The sequence below is a fragment of the Aplidium turbinatum genome, chromosome 1, assembly GCF_918807975.1.
Source record: "Aplidium turbinatum chromosome 1, kaAplTurb1.1, whole genome shotgun sequence".
Lineage (NCBI taxonomy): Eukaryota > Metazoa > Chordata > Ascidiacea > Aplousobranchia > Polyclinidae > Aplidium > Aplidium turbinatum.
Window position 1 is genome coordinate 41,566,693 of NC_137472.1, and position 24,044 is coordinate 41,590,736.

Here is a 24,044-nt window from a genome sequence, read left to right on the forward strand (position 1 = left end):
CCCAAATTGTAGCCTACAAGCTTTGTGAGGTCTGCTAGGTTTGCTACATTTAAAGAATTTTGAGGTTTTCTTAGCCTGTATGTATATTATTGATAGGCTAGGCTGCAGTGATGAGTGTGAAAGGCTCCTGTTGTGGCAGATAGAATTTCTTTTTAATTAAATGTAATAATGCCCAAATTGTACAAGCTTTGCGAGGTGTGCTGTTTGCTCCATTTAAAGACACCTCTGCAAGTCAGATTTTGAGACTTGAGTTATTTCAATGGCTATTTTTCCAAAACAAGAGAAGTCGTTTTTGGAAAAGAAATCTGCTTTTTGAAATAAGTAGTGCAAGTAGATGTGCAAGCTCAGAGTAAAATAGTGTTTGCTTTATAATTCGAACTGTCATGCAGTGTATGCAATCAAATTTTTTTGTCATAAAAAAACAAAAAAAAACTGAGCTCTTAAACGCAGTTTTCATAATTGCATGCCAGAAAATCTCGAGTGCACTGAGTGGGCCTGCCTGATCAGAACATAATTTTTCAAACTCCAATGCGTCAATTCATCTGTTTCGATTTTTTATCATGTTCATTTCAATCATATTTTGATGTATATTTTAAACCATTTTGTTTTGTCATCTTTTCTTTTTGTTGGTGCCAAAATCGTGTGTTTACTTTATCGATATTTTCATTTTTGCGCCAGTAATGAAAAATGAAATTGAATTGAATCATATTTCAGTTTATCACATTTCTGTACACAGTTATTTGTTTATGTTTATGGTCATGTTTTATCAGCATGCTTATTGTTTATTGAACTTGGAAGCTATAGTTACCCCGATAGCTCATTGTGCACTCAAGCAATGCATATTAAATACTGCTCTCCACTTCATCATCATCATTAAGTTTCTTAAGTGCCAAGGTTCTCAATGCGAGATTTTTGTATTGCAGTTTTGTAATTAAGTCCTGATCAGTCTTCAATAGCATTAGTCTAAATTTTTTGTTTATGTTTATGCCCTTTGTTTATGCTTTTATCGTTCCATGAAATTCCATGCTCTCCATTTAGCTGCACTTAAAAGATGGAATAATTCAAAGACAACAACACTTTGACAATCAGAAATTTTACTCTGCCAATCTTGATAATCACGGCTGTGTTAGTGGTTTTAAGGCTTTTTTGCAAATATGCAAACTGCAAGTATTAAGCTCTATAAGAAGCTTTTTCAGTCCAAGGATAGAAATTCCAACCAAATATATGTTTGTATGTTTGATATTTTAAAAGTTTCATTGTATTGTAACCCAATTCTTCAGTCAATACCATATATACTGTATGAGAGAAAGTTTGGGATTAATTAGGTTTTCAGAATGAGGAAATAATTATTAATGATGAAGAAATAGAAAATGAATTGGTAAAAGCCCTGAAAGCGCTTTTTCCTCAAAATTTCTTTAACTATAACTTATCATTGGATAGGCCTAAATAAAAGTGTTAAATTTACACAACCAAAAAGTGTGAATAGCCATTCATTTTTGGTTATTTTTTTATTTATTTTTGCACAGTTGGCTGTTAGTTGCTTATTCATATTTAATAATTCAGTTATATAAAAAAGAATTAAAATGGCAACAGATGACACAGTACAACAGATGTTGGAGAAACAAATAAAAGAAAACACTGTGATGATATATAGCAAAAGTAGATGCCCATATTGTAAGAGAGTAAGTTGTTAATTCTTATTTACATATATTTTTATTTACAACTGGTAAGTTCTTGAGTTCTTGTTTTTGCTTCATGCTAGTAGGCCTATTATTGCAGACCTCTAAGCTCCCGTGCGGCCATGACATCAAGAACTCGCTAAATAGCCTCCAAAACTACCACACAAGTAGGCCATGTTTGGTTGCCAGCTTTCACAAATCTATATTTTTTCACTCTTTTGATAAAAACTGTTTTCTCTTCACTCGCATTTGCAACTTTTTTTTACAAACAAGACAAAGTCTCACGCTTTGACAAGAGAAATATTGCTAATAAAAGATTCGTAGAAAGTCTGAGTGTTGACGTATAAAAACTTGAAGATGAGCTCTGCACCTGCATGGGAAGCAGTAAAGTTAAATACATCTGCAAATACGCTTCAGGGCCTTGTTTGCGTTGTTCTTGAAAGCAAAAGCATGATACTAATTAATGGATTTTTAAGCACAAATTTTTTAACGGATCATTTTATTTTGTCTGTTGGACATAAGAAGTGGCAGCGAGGAAGAAGCTCTGGTAGGCCATGCTTGGTTACCAGAAAAATAAAGGAGCTTATAGGCCTGCAGTCTCATCCGTTTATTCTATTTTCAGGTCAGGCTTGACGTTAGTTTCAGTTTGCAGGATCACCAGTTTTCGCGGCCTTTTTACCATCCCTTTTTCAGTTGTTGGATTTTCTCCCCCCCCCCCCTGTTTCCTTGCTCTAATATTTTGTTTCACCGACTTGAGCCATCTTATCTTAAGCGCTTAATTTTAGTATGCTAGACAAAAATCTTTCTTGTACTATCTGGAGAATGACAATGGCTTCTGAGAAATTGATGGATGTTTTTCACTTCTTTGTCATCTTTGATTTTTTAATTTTACTTTTCAGGCTTTTCTCCGCACCCTTCTGAACATTTTTATTTCTGTTTTTTCATTGTGCTTGTACTCCATATGCAATTATGCATCGCCCATCTTTCGGCTTTGTAGCATGTTGCCCTTCTTACCAATGTTTTATAATACCATTTCTTATTTTCAAGAACAACCTTCTTCCACACAGACTTTTCGACATATTCTTGAATTTTTTTTATTCAGCTCTGATCTTTGGTATTGCAGAATCTTGAACTTTTTTGTCCATACTTGAAACATCTACCAAGCAGCAGAATTTTTTAACCACTTTCCTTTTATCTCTATCCAGAGTGGCTATTTATTTATTTTTTCTTAACCTTCCCTTGACAGCATTTGTACTTTAAGTCTTTAATTGAACCATAGGCATACGAAGCCGAGCAACGTTATCAAGTTTAACATATTAAAGATTATTGTATTTACAAAAAACACAAAACTACGCAACAATTAAATATCGAACGTTTTTGACATCACACGATGTCCTCTTCAGGAATAACATATATACAATTTTTACTACATCTGAAGTCTTTAATTATTCACAATTTGACATACTTCTAGAAATTCCTTTTTTATTACAATACAACAATAAATAGAATAAGCCTGAGAACTGAGCCCTAGTTCATACCGACTTTGACTTCAAAACATTCTGTTTTTTCTACATATTGTCTATTTTATCCAGCTTTACGTCTAATCGCCTAAATCTCTCTTTACCACATCTTTTTGTGGTAAAGAGATCTTTCGTTTTTGAAACTCGATAAAGGCTTTTTACTGATCCACACGTACAATGTACGTTTACAACTTTCTTTTTACCAGCTGCCTCATATTGCTTCACTAAGCTTTTGCACTGAAAAAATTGCTTTAATCAGGTATTTTTTTGGTACAAATCCAGTTTGCATTTCAGTATAATCTACTACTGCCCGCGTATTTGTAATCTGTAGGTTGCTGTAGTAGATATGGTTTATTAACCAACCAGAAGGCAAGATTTCGATCAACTGATTGCAGTCATATGATTCATGCACATTAAAAGTGTGAACGTTTTGCCATCAGCAGTGTGGCCTAGTGGTTTGAGAGTTAGGGAAGCAGTCATTTGGTGACATGGGTTTAATTCCCAACCATGCCGTTATTCTTTTTTCTTCAGTAATTACCAAACAAAGTTCTTTGCAAAATCAACTCTCTGGCTGAGTGCTAGAAGGGTCACAATGACTACAGTCAGCTGGTCCGTTGGGGAAATTGCACTATCAGGCCTTAAAACTCGTATTTTTTTCCGGCAGCCATCGTGGCCTGCCGGGAGCTCCTTCTCGGTGGCCAAATCTGCGCGCTTGGAGGCCAAAATACAAATAACGATAGCACAACTAAATAGACTTAAACTTGCTACAATGCTAAAATGATCACTTAGCGTTGTTGAAGTCTGGGCGACAGCCTGCAATAGAATCGTTGTACCACGCAATAACTGCTTTATCGGGATTGTAATCCGGTATTGCGGGACCATCTAACGACACTAAATTGTTTCAGCTGCTCAGTAAATTGTTTCAACTGCATTACCGAATATCGCCTTTTATAAAATCTAACCATTTATACCGTTATGATGTCACCACATAGGGTGTGAACCCATAGCGGGAACATTTCTCAACTATGAAGACACGTGTTTTCCCTCTAATGTCAACTAACCTAGTTCTCCTTTTCAACAACGATTCAATGTCCGACAACATTGCATCGACATAAAAACGACAATATTGCCAGCCGATGTAAATTAGCACTTCAGATTAACACTTTGTTAAAATAAACGTCGGGAATTACAAACAAGACTTAGTCAAACAGGCAAATGCGCGAAGGTTTTTAAAAACTTTATTCTAGATCATTTAATATTTAATAAGCGAAAAATTTGTCTTGTTTTTGTTCAGTTATGTTCGTCTCGTACTGCTCTATGATCATGCAAAAAATCGCAAACCTGCAGCTTGTGGTTTCGCGTCACGGTAATTAACACTATTAATCGCGCACAATGGAATGCACGTCACGCATTTGCGAATGCGTGGGTACAGCCGGTGATCGCAGCTGGATATATTTCATACATACAATAGCAAATGTTCCCGCACAATACAACAGTGGTGATTATAACGCGCTGACCTACTTCTGTGTCACTCTTTGATACTACATATTTTCGACAGTTGTTTTTTTGTTTGTTTGTCGTATCCAGGCTTACACCTGGTGGTTGAAGATTTAGATTAAGTGGACGGGAAGGCAAGGAAGCCAATCTTCATGTCCACCTTCAGGCATGCCTTTAAGTGTCCTGCCAAAGACACAGCCGCATGCTCTTGAGCGGTGTCGAACCGGCGCCCTTTCGATTGCCGTTCCAGGGCTCTCACCACTCGGCTATGCAGCCGACAGTTTAACCCACGATAATATTGCAAAATTAAATGATTGGCTAGAAGAAACCGGCGGCCAAACTTGGCCGACTGAGGAGGTAGCACCGGCGGTCATTCAAGCACTACTTAGCGGGCATGGCCGCCGGCTGCTTTAAGGCTTGACTATGTTAATAAAAGTGTCCATAGGCGTTGAAATAGGGTGGGTCGGGTGGGCAAAATATGTTTTTCCCACCCTGTTTTCATGACACCTATGAAGTGTTCATTACAATTATTTCCGTTTTTGTTAAACTCTGAATTATCCAACCAACTGCAGCGCAACATCTTGTTTTACGCTATGTCTCTGGCTAGTCTCGCTAGGTATCCGACAGAACAAAGCAATTCCGCAACAACGCTGCGTTGAAGAAAGGCGGTACTCACTGCATTGTTGTTGTTACGGCAACTGCCACACACTGGCAATTCTTGGTGAGAGAAAGCCACGTTTGATCTTTTCTTCGAATGGTCTCCCTTTCGTTACGTCACAATCAAACTTCAGTTACGGGTCAACGTAAGGGAATATGACATCATAATGAACATGACAATAAAATAACCGATACAAACTAAAGACATACTGAAACAATCGCTTTTTACAAATCAAAATGCGGCAAATCCGAAGGCGCCACTTTAAAGGTAACAGAGCACGAGTCACGCGCTTTTTAGATCACAAAGGAAAACATAAAAAAAGTTTGTTTAGGTTAGCAGCGGTCATAAGATCGCAAGAAAGCAAACAATTTAATGTAAAAATTTCTTTTGTGGTCCCTTTGTCTGGAACAAATCCAAACTGTGCTGTTGAAATTTCCGATTTTAGTTTTGGTCTCAATCTCATCATCATGATTCGGAGTAAGATCTTTGTTAGATGATTCACAAGGCTAATTGTTTTGTGGAGTGAGCATTCTGTTGCTCCCGTTTTCTTTGGTAAAGTTATGAATATGGAACGTACCATATCACTAGGGATGTTTCCGGTGTCATAAATATGATTTTAGATCTCAGTGGTTAGGTCTAAACCCCACTCATCTAAAGCTTCGGTAATTTCAACTATAAAAGAAACGATATTGTGGAATAAAATACAAAATTCTCTAAAAAAACAGAAGGCGTCGTTGGATTTGGAATTTTGTAATAGTTGAGGATTCTAATATATTCTAAGTTTGCATGCAGACAGCGACGCAGGATACATGTCAATTTTATCTGAGCAAACATTAATAGTTCAAAAATAAATTTAATTCGCTTTTTAGTTGGTCTCAGTGGTTAGGTCTAAACCCCACTCATCTAAAGCTTCGATAATTTCAACTATAAAAGAAACGATATTGTGGAATAAAATACAACATTCTCTAAATAAACAGAAGGCGTCGTTGGATTTGGAATTTTGTAATAATCATTCAATCATTTTATTTTTCGTCATTAACGCGTCCAGGACGAAAAAGATACTAACTACAAAAATCGATATAAACCTACCAGCACGTTAACGAACGGGAAAAGGTGGCAAAACCTTGAAAGGTTTAAAACAGTGTTTCCCAAACTTTTTTTTAATAGCGCCCCCAAGGACAACGAACAGAGTATCAAACACCCCCTTCGACAAAAAAAGTAAAACTAAAGTTATTTTACATTCATCACAACTTAAAGTCCAACTCTAATGAGATTGGTGCAATGCCATCAGCCTCTTGATGTCGGGTTCAAGTTTGGATAGGAGCAATCTTAAGTCTCCCCGTCTAACTATGTCAAGACGGTTTCTTTTGTTATCCAGAAGCGTTGTCACGGCACTGAAAGCACGCCCCACCAAGTATGAGCTGGGAAAGGCAATGATAAAAACTTTGACCCGATTCCACACGTGAGGGTATTTCTCATTGATTTGTTTCTGTAGCCAGAACGATTGATACGAGATATTGAACTTCGGTTTGAGTGCAAAATCGCTTTGCAATGTTATCAGTTCCTCCTCAAGAATTTCATGCTCTGAAATATCACAGAATGGGTCGATTACCCTGTCAGGGATTTCTAACTGGACTACGTCCTGGAATCGAACTCCCATGTCTTTGTGTACTTCTTGAAGATGATTGTTGCACGTCTCTACATCAACATCAGATATGCCTTTGTCACTGGTATCAAGTTGTTGCAAACTTGAGAATTGGAAAGATTCTCGTCTTATAGCTAAATTTCGCTGATACAAAACGAGCTTATTTCGTTACCCTGAAGGGATAATTTCAATTCATTAAAATATGTCTGACAAGTAGGCGATATCATTTCTCACAACCAGGACATCATTCGCGAGGCCAGTGTTACGACTCTGAAGAAATTCCACGATAGTTTCAAACAGCGCATAAAATTCTGCAAGCCAATTTCTCTGGGAAAGCCATCGTACTTCAGTGTGGAGTAGTAGCCTAAGCGCTCAAAAGCTTCATCATTCTCATTGCACAATCGTTTGAATAAGCGTGTATTTAGAGCTTGCGCTTTAATTTTATTCACTGCTTTGATGACAGTCTTCAAAGATAGATTAACCCGAACGCTAGATCAAAATACTCTCGGATTGGAAGATCGGATTGCGTCATCGCAGTGCTTCAAATTGTCATGCGTTACGACCTCAACTAACTTGTAAGGCACTCCGAAGCAACGTTGCTAACATAAATGCCATAATATCTGCCACAGAGCTCTTATAATCACCGTCTTTTGTATTTCTTTGAAGCGAAACATGACAAACAATGCTTTGCAATCCTCTTCTTGCAACTGCCCGATTTACCCTTAGCGCCCCCCAATCGCCCACTTTATAGCCAGCGCCCCCTTCATGGTCGCAAACGCCCCCAGGGGGGCGCTGCCGCCCACTTTGGGAACCACTGGTTTAAAACGTGCCTGAATAAAAAATTATGTAGTAGGCTATATATCAGTAGTTAGCACGGCCACAAAACCCAAAAAAACAAATAGCAAAAAATAAAACAAAAACAGAGTGAAGCACACATGTAGTAATGAATGACAGCCTAATGAAAAGTATTGTGGATTGAATTTGCCAGTTCCAATATTGATGTGGATGAGCAGTCATAATAATAATAATATGATGGAGAAAGAAAACCGGACATAAAAGAAACCCATCCTCAGGCAAAAGCCCGTTTCAATGTGGCCCAGGAGAGCAGGTGTTGAGCTCTTTCTATGGTTAGACTGCACATCACACAGTAGCCTAAGACGATTGAGGTTTGATATCCAGTTTAAGCTATTGTTTCTTGTCCTGGTGGGTGATGGAATGGATGAGCTGGTAGATGATGATGTCCTGATGGTGTTGATGAAGCTCTCATCCCCTTTTGCGACGTGTCGTGTTGCTTATGAAGTACCGGTATTGCGTTTGCTGTTAATATCTACAAACATAAAAGTACAGCACAAGCAATCGATATTATTGTTAGGTAGCCTAAGCCTAATCTTTTGTAAATAATTTCGGATTTCCACTAAAATCTTCACAAGAATGCAAGAAAGCCTTTCTACGTTGTCTTTCTATTGCGTGTCCGTTTTGCTTAAATGTTGTTTTAGTTTGTGAATAAAAAGTGACTTTGTATCAGTCTTTCTAATTGAAGAAGGAAATTCGTTCCATGTTTTCGCACCTGTGAATTCTATTGAATGTTGAGTAAGCGTTTTTGAGAAGTATGGAATGTTTAGAGAATCATTATCATGGTTTCTTGTAGACAGGCTGTGAACCTCTTTGACATACTTAAAAAGGTTGGTGAAGCAATCTGGTAGTAAATTGTTGTGAAATTTAAACACGAAAACACCAATTTCCAGTTTGAACAATTGCTCAATTGATATCGGGATCTTGCTACAACTATCATTGTTGGGACGGAAAATACGATGAAATTTGTCACAGATTAATAGTTGAGGATTCTAATATATTCTAAGTTTGCATACAGACGGTGACGTAGAATACATGTCGATTTTATGTGAGCAAACATTTCAATTTAATAGTTCAAACATTTTGCGCTAAATTTCATTTCAATTTATTTTTCTTTGTCGGAATGCAAAAGAAACGATATTGTGGAATAAAATACAAAATACAATTCAAAACTGTAGCCGACTAGGGAACTAGCCGAAACGGGCCATTCCGGTACACATTCAGTGAAATCTGTTTGAAACCTCTCGCCCACCCAGAATTCCTCTCTTCTAAGAAAAAATCGACAACTATGAAAGTGTCTACCGGTCAACACACCTCATTTACTTCAGCGACCTAGAGATTACAAGTGCGCCTACTGCCCATATTGAACGTTTTTCTTATACCTTTTCAGTTATTTTCATTCTATTTTTGGACAGAAAAACAGATCTTGCATTTTTGTTTGCATTGCAAATGCATATCTTTCTTCAACGCATCAGACCGCTTTTCTTCCAATTGTCAGGCACACTTAAACCATCCAACAAGCCATTTGTAATATTTGCTAGCGATTTTGCATTTCTTGTCAAAGGATTTTCAATAAATGAATACTCATTTCACTGAATCCAAACTTTTTCCTGTCTTTGTCAAAGTTTGTCTGAAGCATTACATTTTCTATCATTCTTATGTTCACATTTTTATATCGACCTTTAGTTGCATGTAACAATAGTGTTGGCCCTCTTAGAAATTTTTGATTTGTTGACACTTATAAAATCATACAAACTAATTTTTAGAAAATTTTATGTTTTATTTTTTTTATTAATAGACCTATTACTTGTTTATGTAAATTAAAACATCCTGTATATTTATAGATAAAGGCTCTCTTTGATTCTCTAAACATTGCATATACAGCTTTCGAAACAAATACCAAAGGTAAGCTTCAGCCGCAGGAGTTTGTTTTTAAGTTATTAAGTTACATGTTTTCATATTGATTGTTTGTAAGTTTTGAAGTAAGGGATTTTTAACACATGGTAGAATGTCAATATTATCATTTAAAAATGGAACGAAAGACGAAATGGATTACAATTTTTGGCCAAGAGCCCACCACCGCATATAACGTGGGCTCTTGTAGTGTCAAAGTACGCAGAGCCTCCACTCTCCGTCTCCAGCCTAGCCTAACCGCATTTAAAGCTGCAGAGTGTAGATCAAAGGTCTCAAACACGTGGACCCCGATGCATTTTTAAACATTTAAATAATTAACAGTTATTGTAAAATTTCCTCTTATTTACTTAATAAGATGAAATTCAATCTAAAATTGTTCAAAAAATCTGAAAATACCAATCAAACTTCGACTAATTTTTAAGCCTTAGCCTACTGTCGTGCAATGTCATTGGTTGCAGAAAATCACATTGTTACGCCACAATCACATTACCTGGTCATTTGTGCCGTTGTCACAAAAACAATCTTGGCTATTTGCGACAGTCAGTTCTTCAAGGATTTCGTTTTTTTTTGCGCTTTTTGAAAGTCGGTGCAAGATTTTTGCTCTCTAGCTCCAAGTCGTCCCGTTTGAATTTTTTTTCGTTTTTGCATTGTTTTTCTATCTCTTTGTTTTTAGTACTAGTATATCTTTTTTTCGATCTTAAGTTCTTGGAGCGTTCTTACTATCTCTTTTATTGCGTTCTTACTGTGTCATTTTGTTTATTGAACAGTGATGAACAGTTTTATCAGCATTGACAACGCAAAGGTACAAATAATTGACACCGGGAGAAGAGCACAATAAGCACAGCCTGGTTGGAGACTTCAAAGAACCGGCTTGCCACACCCGCGGAGAGCGGAGTGTTTTTGGAATGGCGATGTACCCGGGGAGGAGGCCCACCACTCTACCAGCTTTGGTTGTGGGGGCCAGGTAGGGGAGTCGAGATACCTGTGGAAAGAGAGTGTGGAACAAAAACTCTGTAGGCCCCGTCCGTTGCAAAATTTAGAAAATCGGAATAGGCCAAGGAGATAAGCTTAACTTTCCGAAATACAAGAAGGTATTGCGGCCCTCGGGTTCATTTACAAGTATTCCTTTGCAGGGTTCGATCTTAGCACCGGTCCTCTAGCCAATGTCTAGTGCGAGTTCCCCGCGGACCAGTACGAATCGTTTCGCACTGGTCCGACTGTCCAGTGCGAAAATATCATCGTGTTATGTCGTTTTATCGTTTAGAGTGCGTGGTTCTCGTTTGCGCTTCTCTTCAAACAACAAAACACATGTTTTGTGCGTGTTAAACCGTAAGAAAAAGGCAATCGTAACATCACGTGTTAAATCGTAAGAAAAAAACAATCGCAACATCACGTGACGGTGTTAAATCGTAAGAAAAGGGGTAATCGCAACAATACGTGAGCTTTGGTAGCCTAGTACAGTTCTCAAGAGATGTGATGCATAAAAATGTTAAGATTGTGCTAGAGAGCACGTGAGTGATGAGGCATCAACGTAACGTTGGTCACGTAATAGATCTTCTGACCATCCAGCTACAGTCAGCAGAAATAAAAGATTTCGACCCCAAACCTGCCATACATCTATGGCTGGCAAACGATTCATCTGTGAGGTCAAGAAGGCCTGACACTGGCTATGTGTTTACAAGGCCAGACAAACACACATCGGATTCTGATTACGACGCCCGTGATCGTCCCGTCATTAGATTGCGATTATGACCCATCATCGGATTTAGAAATTGAAGAAGAGCCCCAAGTGGATTGAAGACTCAACGTAGATTGAATGTCTTGCCTAGATAAACTGTTATTGCCATTGTATATTTCCATGTTATTGCCACCATTCATTATTGTCGTTTTAAGGTAGTTTTTCCTGGGTTGGCCTCGTGCTTCCCACGACAATCTTGTTTTTATCAGTAAACGGGACGGACCGGTGCGATCTCGTACGGACCAGTGCAAATGGTGAGCCACTGGTCCGGTTGGCCAGTGCAAAAAAAAGTTAAGGTTGAACCCCGCTTTGGCCCTCAGAGCAATTTGATTCTGAGACCCTTGCTGTAGATGCTGACCCAAAATAATTCTGCAATAGCTTCTTGTATCTAGGAAGATGAATACAGCGATACTTCCGTAAATTTTCCAACCTAAGTAGTGGAAAATCTCATGCAGCCACTTTTCAGGAATGTCTTGGTTGGAGTATCACTTTGGTGTCTTCTTTCCAACCTATAATGTTTTTCTGTGGTACTGAAAACATAAATTCAGTATTGTTGCCGTTATCTACAGAATCATCTAAATCTAAAGCAAGGGTCTCTGTCACGATTTCTTTCTATCTCTTACCAGGAAAAAGACTTGGAAAGGTTCAATGACGTAGTTTAATGGGTTAAACCGAAAAGCAGTCAATTAAATTCACGGATAGTTCTATTAGTGAAATGATATATATGAAAACACTTGAAGGACTCCAACGAATGGTTTACCACTTCCAGCAATTAATCAAAGTAACAGTAAACAGCAATAGATTCCAACGCTTGCGGCTTTTGATCGAGTCTAACGTGATCCACTCACAGCTTCTCATACGATCTAATTTCAATCAGAAATTATATTAGCATCAACTTTGCTTTATTCGTATTCAATACTTCAACTCTCGATCAACAATAATCTTTGCGTCTATTAACAACTGCTACTACTACAACAATGATCTCTCATCATAATACAACTCCATCATAATCGACTCAATCATACTAATAATCCATCAATTCACACCACTATTTATAGCAGGTTTAAAGAAGCTTCTAGATCGCCACATAGGCGTAGAAGGTTGTAGAAAGCACGTTACATAATATAGATTTTGCAATCACAGATCTACTGGTAAACATCCTTATGACGTCATGACAAACGTCACTCGGCAATTGTGAAAAACAACAGAACATTCCGGATTTGTTCTGAAAGAATGTCCCAAATGCTCTGGAAACACATTACATAATAGAGACCTGCAATCAAAGGTTACTTCAGGTCAATAACCGATAATAACACATCGCTCAAAATTCCATAATGAAAACAGCACGTTCTGTCAAGATACAAAGCAGCCCGTCGCGAGACCTCGCACATTGATTGTGACATACGCCCCCCCTTAGAATATTGTTGCAAACAATATTACAACACAATCAATACAAAACACACCACAAAACAATTAATTATTCAATAAAACAGTCTCATTAGTCCATCGTTGCATGATCTACCAACGACAGCGTTTCTCAAAATAATAATTATCACGTTTACTGTGAAAGTTTCCACTGTCCTCAATGTCATCAGTGCACCGGCGAGCAAGATGACCCATCTTCTTACATCGGAAACACTTCCTCTCCGGACAGTCCTTGGCCAGATGACCTTCTCTGTGACAGTTGTAGCAAGCCTTTTCATCAAAAGGGCAGCTCCTGGCTATGTGTCCAATCTCCCCACATCGGTAGCAGTGGTTGTCACGGCAACGTCTGTTTTCTGAATGTCCGCCGTCAGCAACGCACTCCCTGGCGAAGTGTCCGCGTCTACCGCATCTATAGCAAACTCAAAATGGTTGTCACCTGCCTCGGTTCCTCGCGCTCGTAGTATTCGTGATCGTGAGATCGTCGCTGATCATCTGCAGAACAATCTCGAGCGAAGTGACCATTCTTGCCTATTGCAACGGTTGCACCACTTTCTCGATTCCTGATGATTTCTGTTAGTCTTCCTCCGGCAGTTAACAGACTTATGACCTAAGCCATTACAATTAAAACAATGTACTTCTCTTGGAACAGCACCTCCTTTAAAATTATTTGTTTGCTCCTCGTCATCATCGAATGACAACATCTCTTCGGTCGACAATTTCTCATCATGGGCAACTAAGTACTGTTCCGCCACACTGGCTATGTCTTCTAGAGTCTTTGGACTTCTCTCCATTAAATAAACAGACAGATCTTTTGAACATGAATCTGTGAATGGTTCCTTAACTATAAGGTTTGCCAATCCGTCCAATGATTGTTCGGCCCCCGAAAGTTCAAACCATTTTAACAAAAGGTTTCTTAAACAATCAATAAATTGACCTGGGCTTTCGTGTCGTTCAGGCTTTGCCTCACGGAATCTTTGACGGTATCCATGCTCGGTAAAATTGTATCGCTTTAACAAAGCTAACTTCAATCTGTCGTAGTCCATCGCATCTTCTTGTGAAAGTCTTGAATATACATCAAGAGCTTGTCCCGATAATAACATGCTTAGCTGGGTAGCCCACGTCGACTTCTCCAATTTGGCTATTGTAGCATATCTTTCAAATCTTAACAAATAACTATCCAACTCATCTTTTTCTTCAACAAATGATGGCAAATCTGGACGTCTAACTTGCGCCACAATAACATCTCGAGCATTATCATTAGTAGAATTAGATCGCTCACCAATATCCAGCTTTTGTCTTTCTAAATCAAGTCTTAACTTTTCCAATTCATATTGTGCTCTTCTTTCTTCAGCTTCTGCTTCGCGTTGTGCTCGCTTCTCTTCAGCTTCTGCTTCGCGTTGTGCCCGCTTCTCTTCAGCTTCAAGTTGTGCTCGCTTCTGTTCAGCTTCAAATTGTGCTCGTTTTTCTTCAGCTTCAGCTTCACGCTGTGCTCGTTTTTCTTCAGCTTCAAGTTCTGCTTTCCTTATTTCACGAGCAGCTCTTCTATCTTCTTTTTCGTCCGCTTCTCGCTGAGCTTTTTGGGCCATTATCTTGTGATACTCTTCCATCACAAACTGAGACTTCTCATTGTCACTCAGCCCCATTCGTTCAGCCATGCTCCGTAAGTCTTCAATCATCTCATGTTTGACGGTATCTGCCATTTTGACAGCTTGTTGTTAATTTATTATTCTTTCAATAAATCTTTCGGTATTCTTCGGTTTTTCTATTCCCGGACGAGCCCCCAGAATGTCACGATTTCTTTCTATCTCTTACCAGAAAAAAGACTTGGAAAGGTTCAATGACGTAGTTTAATGGGTCAAACCGAAAAGCAGTCAATTAAATTCACGGATAGTTCTATTAGTGAAATGATATATATGAAAACGCTTGAAGGACTCCAACGAATGGTTCACCACTTCCAGCAATTAATCAAAGTAACAGTAAACAGCAATAGATTCCAACGCTTGTGGCTTTTGATCGAGTCTAACGTGATCCACTCACAGCTTCTCATACGATTCTAATTTCAATCAGAAATTATATTAGCATCAACTTTGCTTTATTCGTATTCAATACTTCAACTCTCGATCAACAATAATCTTTGCGTCTATTAACAACTGCTACTACTACAACAATGATCTCTCATCACCAACTCATAATAATAATCAACTCATCATAATACAACTCCATCATAATCGACTCAATCATAATAATAATCCATCAATTCACACCACTATTTATAGCAGGTTTAAAGAAGCTTCTAGATCGTCACGTAGGCGTAGAAGGTTGTAGAAAACACGTTACACAATAAAGATTTCGCAATCACAGATCTACTGGTAAACATCCTTATGACGTCATGACAAACGTCACTCGGCAATCGTGAAAAACAACAGAACATTCCAGATTTGTTCTGAAAGAATGTCCCAAATGCTCTGGAAACACATTACATAATAGAGACCTGCAATCAAAGGTTACTTCAGGTCAATAACCGATAATAACACATCGCTCAAAATTCCATAATGAAAACAGCACGTTCTGTCAAGATACAAAGCAGCCCGTCGCGAGACCTCGCACATTGATTGTGACAGTCTCAAACTCAAATTGCTTTGATGGCCAAATGACCACTTATATAGCTTATTCCTAGGGCCACAATACACAGTGAGAAGCCAATAAACAAAATAACACAGTTAAAACGCAATAAAAAAGGTAGTAAGAACAAAAAGTTGAAAATAACGTGGAAGGCTACGAACCCAAAAAACGTAAATGAAAAAGAAAACCAAAAAAACGTCAACGAATCGACAGACCTGCTGGAGACTAAAAATTTTGCAATCAACTTTCAGAAAGCGCGGAAAAAATTAAACCCTTGAAGAGCTGACCAGCAAATACCAAGGTTACTATTGCAATAACGACACAATAAGTGAATCGAAAATCTGATTGCAATGCTAAAAAATCGTGTAAAGTGTGATGGGTATTTTAAGATCTTTTCAGCAATTTGAGAGTAAATTTTACCTTTCTACAATCTACAACTACATCTATAAAAAAAATATGTACTGTACTTGTTAATTATTTTAAAGTTTGAAAATGCATCGCGGGTTGCTTGTTTGAGACCCTTGCTCTAACGTATATTTGCTAGAATAACGCTCTCAGAGAAGCTTCGGTCTGAGAATGAAGATTCCCAAAATCAGTTAGATGACACACCTATGTCTGCAACAGTATGCATGCAACTTCATTGATATATGTCGAATCCTTTTTTCATATGCTTTAATGTCTAGCTTCGATCATAAGAAGGAGATGCAATGTAGTGAAAGAATGAATCGAATAAATGTGAAGATAACGTCATAAATACAATCCACCATACCATTTCACTCAGTGGTCGCGCGTCACAGCCAGTCAGCACTAGCCTACATCAGTGGAGGAATGTGATTTTTGAGACTCCTACTTCAGGAAATCAGACTTCACTCCAATCCGACTCCAAAAAGTTTCATCATTTTAGTCTCCGAATCCATTCCACTCCAAAATCAAACCCTGAGTTAACGCCAGCCAATGCGTTTTTGTAGTTTTTATCACAAAATAGCTCAAGGGTGCAAAAATCTTTGTCAACTTTAGTAGTACGAAAATGTTTTCAGTGGCGTACACTTATGAGCATTCCCGCTAGGTCGAAAGGCGTGGGGTAAGTTTTTTTTTTCTGCAAACAGAACTATACGGGACTTATTTGATTTAACTGAAATGCAAAGTTGCTGAACCGAATCCACTCCACTCCGAAACTTTTGTGAAATATTAAACTCTAAATCCACTCCATGTTCTACTCTAGCCTACAGTTCCGCGTTTTTTTCTCGGAATCGGGCTAGTTTTATTTCAGAGTCGAGGGAATTTTTTAAAAAGCAAAAAGAAACTGCACGATAGACGTTTACATAATTTACGATTAAACCAAGTAGATTAGAATTTATGTTTTTAATCAAAGCCAAAATTAACTATTAAACTAGTTTATATAACTTGTTTTTTGTTTTGTTACACGTTGTATTCATTGACATTATATTCTGAATTGTTATGCCACATATGACTTTGTAGCACGTATTAGGATATATCATCGTTTGTTTTTTTGTCAAAATAGCCTACCGGTACTCATAATAATTTATCATGAGTCCGATCAACGATCAAACAATGTAGCTTACATCTTTTTTACATTATTTATTTGAAGTTTGCGATCTTTTGATTGTCAAAAGCAAAACTTCGTTCCTAAACTTTTCATCAATCTGTCTTATAATTCAACTGATTATCAAATAGAATGCGCGGTGTGACAAAATATTTGAAACAAAGTAAACAATATCACACCAAATCAGAAAAATCAATTTATTAAAATATAGAGATTTTGCCACACAAGTGTGGCTTCTTCAGTATAATCTTATTCAAATAGTATTTTTTATTATCAGCTTGAAACTCTTAGCTGTGCAAAATACTTTTTCAGAAAATATGCCTCAAATTCATGCTGCTCTTCACAGGATTTGTGGACAACGAACAGTTCCTAACGTGTTCATAAACGGTACTCATATTGGTGGTCACGATGAGACTTTGAAGGTAAATGCAAAATAGTTTGAGGACGCTAGCTCTTACACTTGTATTTCTGCCTATATCATATATATATCTATTCAGTCAAAACAATCACTAGAATATAAATTAACAAAGCAACAAACCGTTTTAGGCAATTCTATGCTCCTGCTTATGTTTTCACATAGACTTTTATTGTCACATCTGCTGGATCAAAGATCGCTTTTTGTCTTCATGAACAAAGAATAAACAAAAGGCCACAAGGTTTTGCGAAAAGACAGACCTATAAAATTAGTATTAGAGCTTGTATTGAACTTGTTATTGTAAGTTTAAGCTGTTTGGGTGAACTGTAGCCGGTTTGTTACCTTCTACAATTCTATGATTATGTTTGTGTCATATTCAGATGAATGAAGAGGGAAAGCTTTTAGAATTGATCGGTCGAAAGTATGAGTATGATCTCATAGTCATCGGAGGCGGTTCAGGAGGGTTGTCAGCAGCCAAGGAAGCAGCTAAGTTGGGAAGAAAGGTGGCCCATCGATTTGTTTTTGTTTTTTTGTACTAATTTAGTTTTGATAAAACTAGAAACAGTGAACGTACAATGCGTTTTGAGACTAGCCTACTGGAAGATCAAACAAAGAAAAAATGGAAAAATTGCCTCACTGTCATCATGTGCTGTCTCCGAGCGGAAGATTGGCTGTCATTTGGCACACGTCATGTACTTCCGCTCATCGTTTTGCTTCTCCGATGCTGGACAAGTTAGCCCATTGTCCTACATCATCTCCCCAAGTTTGTCATCTTCTTTTGCACCTCTTTCCTTCCACCGGTTGCTGGTTTGAATCTTTATCCACGGTTTTCTCAATCTGGGGATGATGATTTAAAGTTTAAACCAACAGCAGTTGTTTTTTGTTTTAATGTCAGTGGCTAAACCCTTTATATTTATTGAAGTAGTGTTTCCTGCCTCTACGCACATGTGTGCATGAATGTGCAGGTGGATTTATTGTTATGGGGTAGTGGCTGGCTAGATGACCGCTTATGGTCTTTCGCTACTATCCTGATTGCGCCATAATCAAACCAACAGCTGTAACTTAGAATGCATTGTTTTTACTTTTCATTTACTCTGCTTTTTTGTTTATATGTGGAACTATTGAAACAAAATAAATTAACTCGACTTCAACAACCAATCAATGTAGCTGGCCTGACTATACGTTCAAAATATGTCCCGCAAATTTCATTTTTTGTTTCCTAAATCGTTTGCCCGATCTATCTTGCACTCCAATTTTTTATAATTGCTTTGTTTGTAATTTGTTTTTTATGTGATAATTTCGGTATTTTTTATGTAGCACCAAACTTGAAAAGCATTAATTTTTCATGAATTGCTTTGCAGTAACTACCAGTACCACATATCAAAATTGCGTAGACTTCGTAGAGTCACAAAAATGTTGACATATCTGACTAAAGTGCCACAAACACCCCATTCCTGTTGCAACTAGGCTACTACAAATAAAAAACAACTTGAATTTTGTTCATCATTAAAGTAGTAAAAACTAGGTAGGCTACTAAAAGTATTGGCAAAAAAAATTAGGCAGAAAAGGGTTAATAGATGAAAACTCGCCTGATCCATTGACACGAAAGGCTATTTGAGATACTTAAAGTGTTTATTCTTATAAAAGGATAATGGGGATAAAAGGATCACTGGGATAATGTTCAGATAGACTTGTTTAAACTTGCATCAACCCCAAACCAGGTTGCAGTTTTGGACTTTGTTAAGCCAACTCCGAAAGGTGCGTCATGGGGCTTGGGTGGTACTTGTGTCAATGTTGGGTGCATTCCTAAAAAGCTTATGCATCAAGCAGGACTGCTGGGAAAAAATACAAAAGAGGCAACTAAATTTGGTTGGTCTGTTGATGTGGATTCTGGTAAGTTTTAATGACAATGTTGCTTCATTTTTTATTCTTAACAGCTCAATAAAGTTACTGTTGCTTAAGCCAATTACACTGTATAATGGCTCTTTGTGGTGAATCTCAGCAAGTCGGATGCCTATAAACAATGCAGTCTTGGATAACTATAAGTTTTTTTTAGCTTTTCGAAATTAGATTGGAATTATAATTACAGCTATTTAAGTTTTCACAAACTAGACTGGAATTAGAATTAGAGCTACACAAGTTAGAGTAGATTTTAAACTAGATTAGAATTAGTCTAACGTAGTTGTCACATATCGTTTTTTAGTTGGATAAAAACGCTCATAGGGCAACTCTGGATCAAAGTGTCATTTCACAATCATCTCACCAAATCCACTTACGTTGTAGCCTAATAGACATGGTGACGTAAGGGAATTGGTTAATTAACTGAGTTTTCCATGACTTCGCTGCTTAAGCGATGGAATGACACTTTGAACTTGATTGTTTTATTACACTTTTCTTATATGAGGTTGATCATGACCACCAAAAGATACGGCCTGATTTGTCACATTTTGCAGAAATTTTCAGGTTTTTCTAACTTTGGGCGAACAGTTAAATAATTTTTTCTAAAAAGTAGGTTTTTACGCTTTCTTTACTCTTTTCCCCAGATGACACAATAGGTTTTAACATCCTCACAGGTTGAAAAACAAAGAAAATTTGATTTCGAAGATTTTAGTCAGACTGTTAATTTTTCAATAACAGTCTGATTGAGCGTTTTTCAACTTACTTTTTCTCATTTGCTACTGCTTCCCCAAGGCAACAAAAAAGTTTTATGTCATTAGGAGACAGCAAAAAGTAAAAACATCTCAGAAAATGTCAGTCAAGCACTAGCAGTAGCTGTAATCAAAATGTGACAAATCAGGCCGCATCTCCAGGTGGCCATGGGTTGATAAGAGCGCAAGTTCCCTTCATTTGTGAAAAGTCCTGTTGGACAAACTAGAATTTTTAGCAAAACCGAAGATTAAATCAGAAGTACAACTAGAGCAAACAAGTTTTTACCAAATTAAATTAGAATCACCGACATATCGCTGTAATTCATACAACTAGAATTATTTAGTTGTCCAAGTTTGAATGGCTGTAAAGATGAATTGGTAGGGATCTGTTAAAGCTTGGCGCAGGCATCCATCACAATACGCAACGTGTTGTCAGTTAGGCGGACATGGGCATCTGACAGTAGAGTGAACCAAGGCCGGAGTTGGTGACTACAAGGTGTCAGCGCCTGCACTACACCTTTTCAGTTACCCCAGTAAGACGATGCGAGAAATTAGCTTTTTGTTTAGTTACTGTAAAAGTGTAGGTGGATGTTGACGGATGTGAGGAGTACGTTTGATATTTTAAGTAATCCTTGTCTTCTTAATTATTTACAAGACGTGCAGTGTTTATATTTACTTGATATTTTGAACCCGTACAATTTGCTGTTGGTATTCACAACATTTCTTAGGCAAATTTTGTTGCTTTACTTGAACAACTTTCGATCGATGTTACGAAGAGGTTTTAAAATGACACTTCTACTTATCAGTGAAGTTGAGCTGGGAACGCGCGGTGGCAAGCATCCAGGATTACATTGGCTCCTTAAACTGGACTTATCGAGTACAGTTACGCGACAACAAAATAAATTTTGTCAATTCTTGGGCTGAATTTGTAGATCAACATACTATAAAGGTAATATTTTCAGACCTCATTTCAGACTCGCTTTGTCAAATTCTTGTCATGCTTTCGTTCAATCAATAGGGCCTGCTACTATTCGGTGAGTCCGATTCGGTGAGTCTGATTCGGTGAGTTCCTAACTTCTAACCCCTAACCTTAACTCTTAACCCCTAACCCTAAAACGCCAATGATAATTAGGCTACGGTACCTGATAATTTAAAAAAAAATTGAAAAAATCCTCCGTTAAAGGATCGGACTCACCGAATCAGACTCACCGAATCGGACTCACCGAATCGGACTCACCGAAACGGGCCATTCCGCAATCAATATGTCCAAACCATTTCAGACGATGACCACGCAAGTTGTCGTCTGATACCATCTCATTGACATATGACCTCCATTCCAATCTTTACCATCATATGCAGTACAACATAATCATGTGAAAAATTAAAAGTGGTTAATTTTCGTTAAAAGTATAGATATAACAGAATCAAGACATCTATAGTATTTCTAGAAACAACAATTGCAGGTGCATTCTTTCCATACTTTTCTTCCGCAAATGCTATGAGTATTACAGAGGCTTTTTAAATTTTACTCACAAGACTACCATGAACGTTTTTTGAACTTTTACCTTCCTTCAAGGCCATCAATCGCCGTGGTAAAGCAACAGACATGTCGGCCGAGAAATTCGTAATAGCAGTTGGAGAAAGACCAAGATATCCGGACATACCTGGTGCTCTGGAATATGGAATTACAAGGTAAACCTGATTTATGCTACAAGTTAATGGACTAGCGTGCGTGGGTAAGAGTGGAAGTAACGGAATGTCCAGAGTAACTTATGATGTGAATCTTATTGTAGTTGCTCCACCCTCAAATGAATATTGCAAGAAAACATTACGGTATGTTGCTTCTGTGAGAAAATCTTGACAGAGAGCAAATGAAAGCTAGGCCGTATTTCATAATTTTTCAACAATATAGAAAATTCAACACATGACTATATCGTGGTGTAGTAGACAAGCACTGCACCGGATTGCTTGTTTTGACGGAGATGCTTTCAACTTCAATGTGTGGAATCTTTTGGCTCATTTCTCTGCTGTGTGTGCCAAGTTTATTAATTGTATTCGAAAGCTCAGCCTATAATTTTGTTCGACAATTAGGGAAATATGTGAAGCAAAGACTGTAAACTAATCAGTGCTAAACCTCGGCTGAACTACATAGTTAGCATGGTCTGGAAAGTCTTCTATCAGTCGATGAATAAGTGGGTTGTAATATCCCTTCCTTCTTTTTGCAGCCGACTGTTGATGGCATAATGGAATAATTAAGTTTCACTGAACAGGATAGTTTAGCGACAAACCAAACAACTACAGAAAAAATGCAATAATCCAAATAAAAAAAACTCATCAATTCATCTACTTGCGCACGAATTAGCATCGATTACTTCAGAAAATACAGAAATCGCACTTGTTATTAAAAATGATAAATACAGCATCTGGTTTTTGATTGATAATTTTGCATTGCAGTGACGATTTGTTTTCTCTGTCTTACTGCCCTGGAAAAACGTTGATTGTAGGAGCCTCATACGTCGCTTTGGAATGTGGCGGATTTTTAAATGCAATCGGTTTTGATGTTACCATCATGGTTAGGTCTATCTTTTTGAGAGGTAAGATATCACTTTTAATTTAAGTGAGTGTTGGTTTAGTCGCCATAACCTAATTCTCCTTTGTCGAAGTAGGTCTACAGTTTTTCCAGTTAACTTGTAAGGGTTAGAAAAAATTTGCTCCAATTTCCAAGTTTGTTTCAAGAATAACCTATTCTTAAAACAAGATTGGAAATACACGAAACTGTGACTTCCTACACTATCGAGGTTTGAATTCTGAAAGATGTCGGATCGACAGTAGCTGATCTTTGGCAAGACACTTAATCATATGCTTGAACGTGAATAAGAAGTTTCTCTGCCTTCCCGTCCACTAAATCTTCAACCACCGGAAACTAATTTGTATACGACATAAAAAAAAATATTAGTGTATGTACAATTGTAGCTGAGATGTGGGGCCATTGGGCCAAAATTTGATCTTTTTTGTCTGACGAGTTTATTTCGCTTCAACACGGAATGAAATTAGGTTTCAAATGAATTTAAAGCTTTATTGTTAATGTTGGAATTAAAATTAATTTGATAAAAGATGTTATTCGGTGATTTTTTTGCTTAAAATGTTGCAGTATTTTGGTCCGAAGGTCCCCAGGGGTAGGGACCTTTGGACCGTCCTAGTGGGGCCTTTGGATCACTGCACCTACATTCCACTGAACAAGCTCAATCAATGCTATAACTGTGAACAAAAACGAAACACAACTTTATTGAAACGAAAACTACAAATTGGGAAATTAAAAAAAATCCTGCCCAATATAGTCACGTTCACAATCCATACCGTACTCTTTCAAGTCTATGTCGAACTTGAAAATCACGCCAAACGCTTTGTGGACAATGGTGTTGGTTGTGGTAAGACCAACAACAAATCTTCTGCCTTGGCACTGGCAGTATCTTCTGTCTTGGCACTGGCACTGTCAATTACCATGGTTGTCACGATTTCTTTCTATCTCTTACCAGGAAAAAGACTTGGAAAGGTTCAATGACGTAGTTTAATGGGTCAAACCGAAAAGCAGTCAATTAAATGTCGAATGGTTCTACTAGTGAAATGATAATCTAACTTCTTTGAAGGACTTTAACGAACGGCTTCTCAAATAACTCTAATTTCGAACACAATTTATATCAGCACCAATTCTCATCTACTTGTATTCGATTACTTCAACTTTCAATCAACAATAATTTCTGCACCAACTACCAATCCACAACTCATAACACAACTCTCATAATCAACTCGTCATAATACAACTCCCATAATCACATAATCAACTCAATAATAATACATTACGCAAAC

At 37.6% G+C, this 24,044-nt stretch overlaps 1 protein-coding gene across 1 annotated transcript in view; it reads left to right on the forward strand.

Annotated features, from left to right (window-relative positions):
• Positions 1–1,531: 1,531 nt before the first annotated feature.
• Positions 1,532–24,044, forward strand: part of LOC145769640 (thioredoxin reductase 1, cytoplasmic-like) — a 36,650-nt gene continuing 14,137 nt past the window's right edge. Inside the window, exons 1-8 of the mRNA XM_082581314.1 lie at positions 1,532–1,682; positions 9,696–9,756; positions 17,427–17,536; positions 17,910–18,032; positions 19,251–19,422; positions 20,984–21,126; positions 21,754–21,869; positions 22,632–22,771. Of these exons, the coding sequence (XP_082437440.1) occupies positions 1,584–1,682; positions 9,696–9,756; positions 17,427–17,536; positions 17,910–18,032; positions 19,251–19,422; positions 20,984–21,126; positions 21,754–21,869; positions 22,632–22,771 (964 nt within the window). The 5' untranslated portion in view covers positions 1,532–1,583. The remainder of the gene's footprint in view (positions 1,683–9,695; positions 9,757–17,426; positions 17,537–17,909; positions 18,033–19,250; positions 19,423–20,983; positions 21,127–21,753; positions 21,870–22,631; positions 22,772–24,044) is intronic.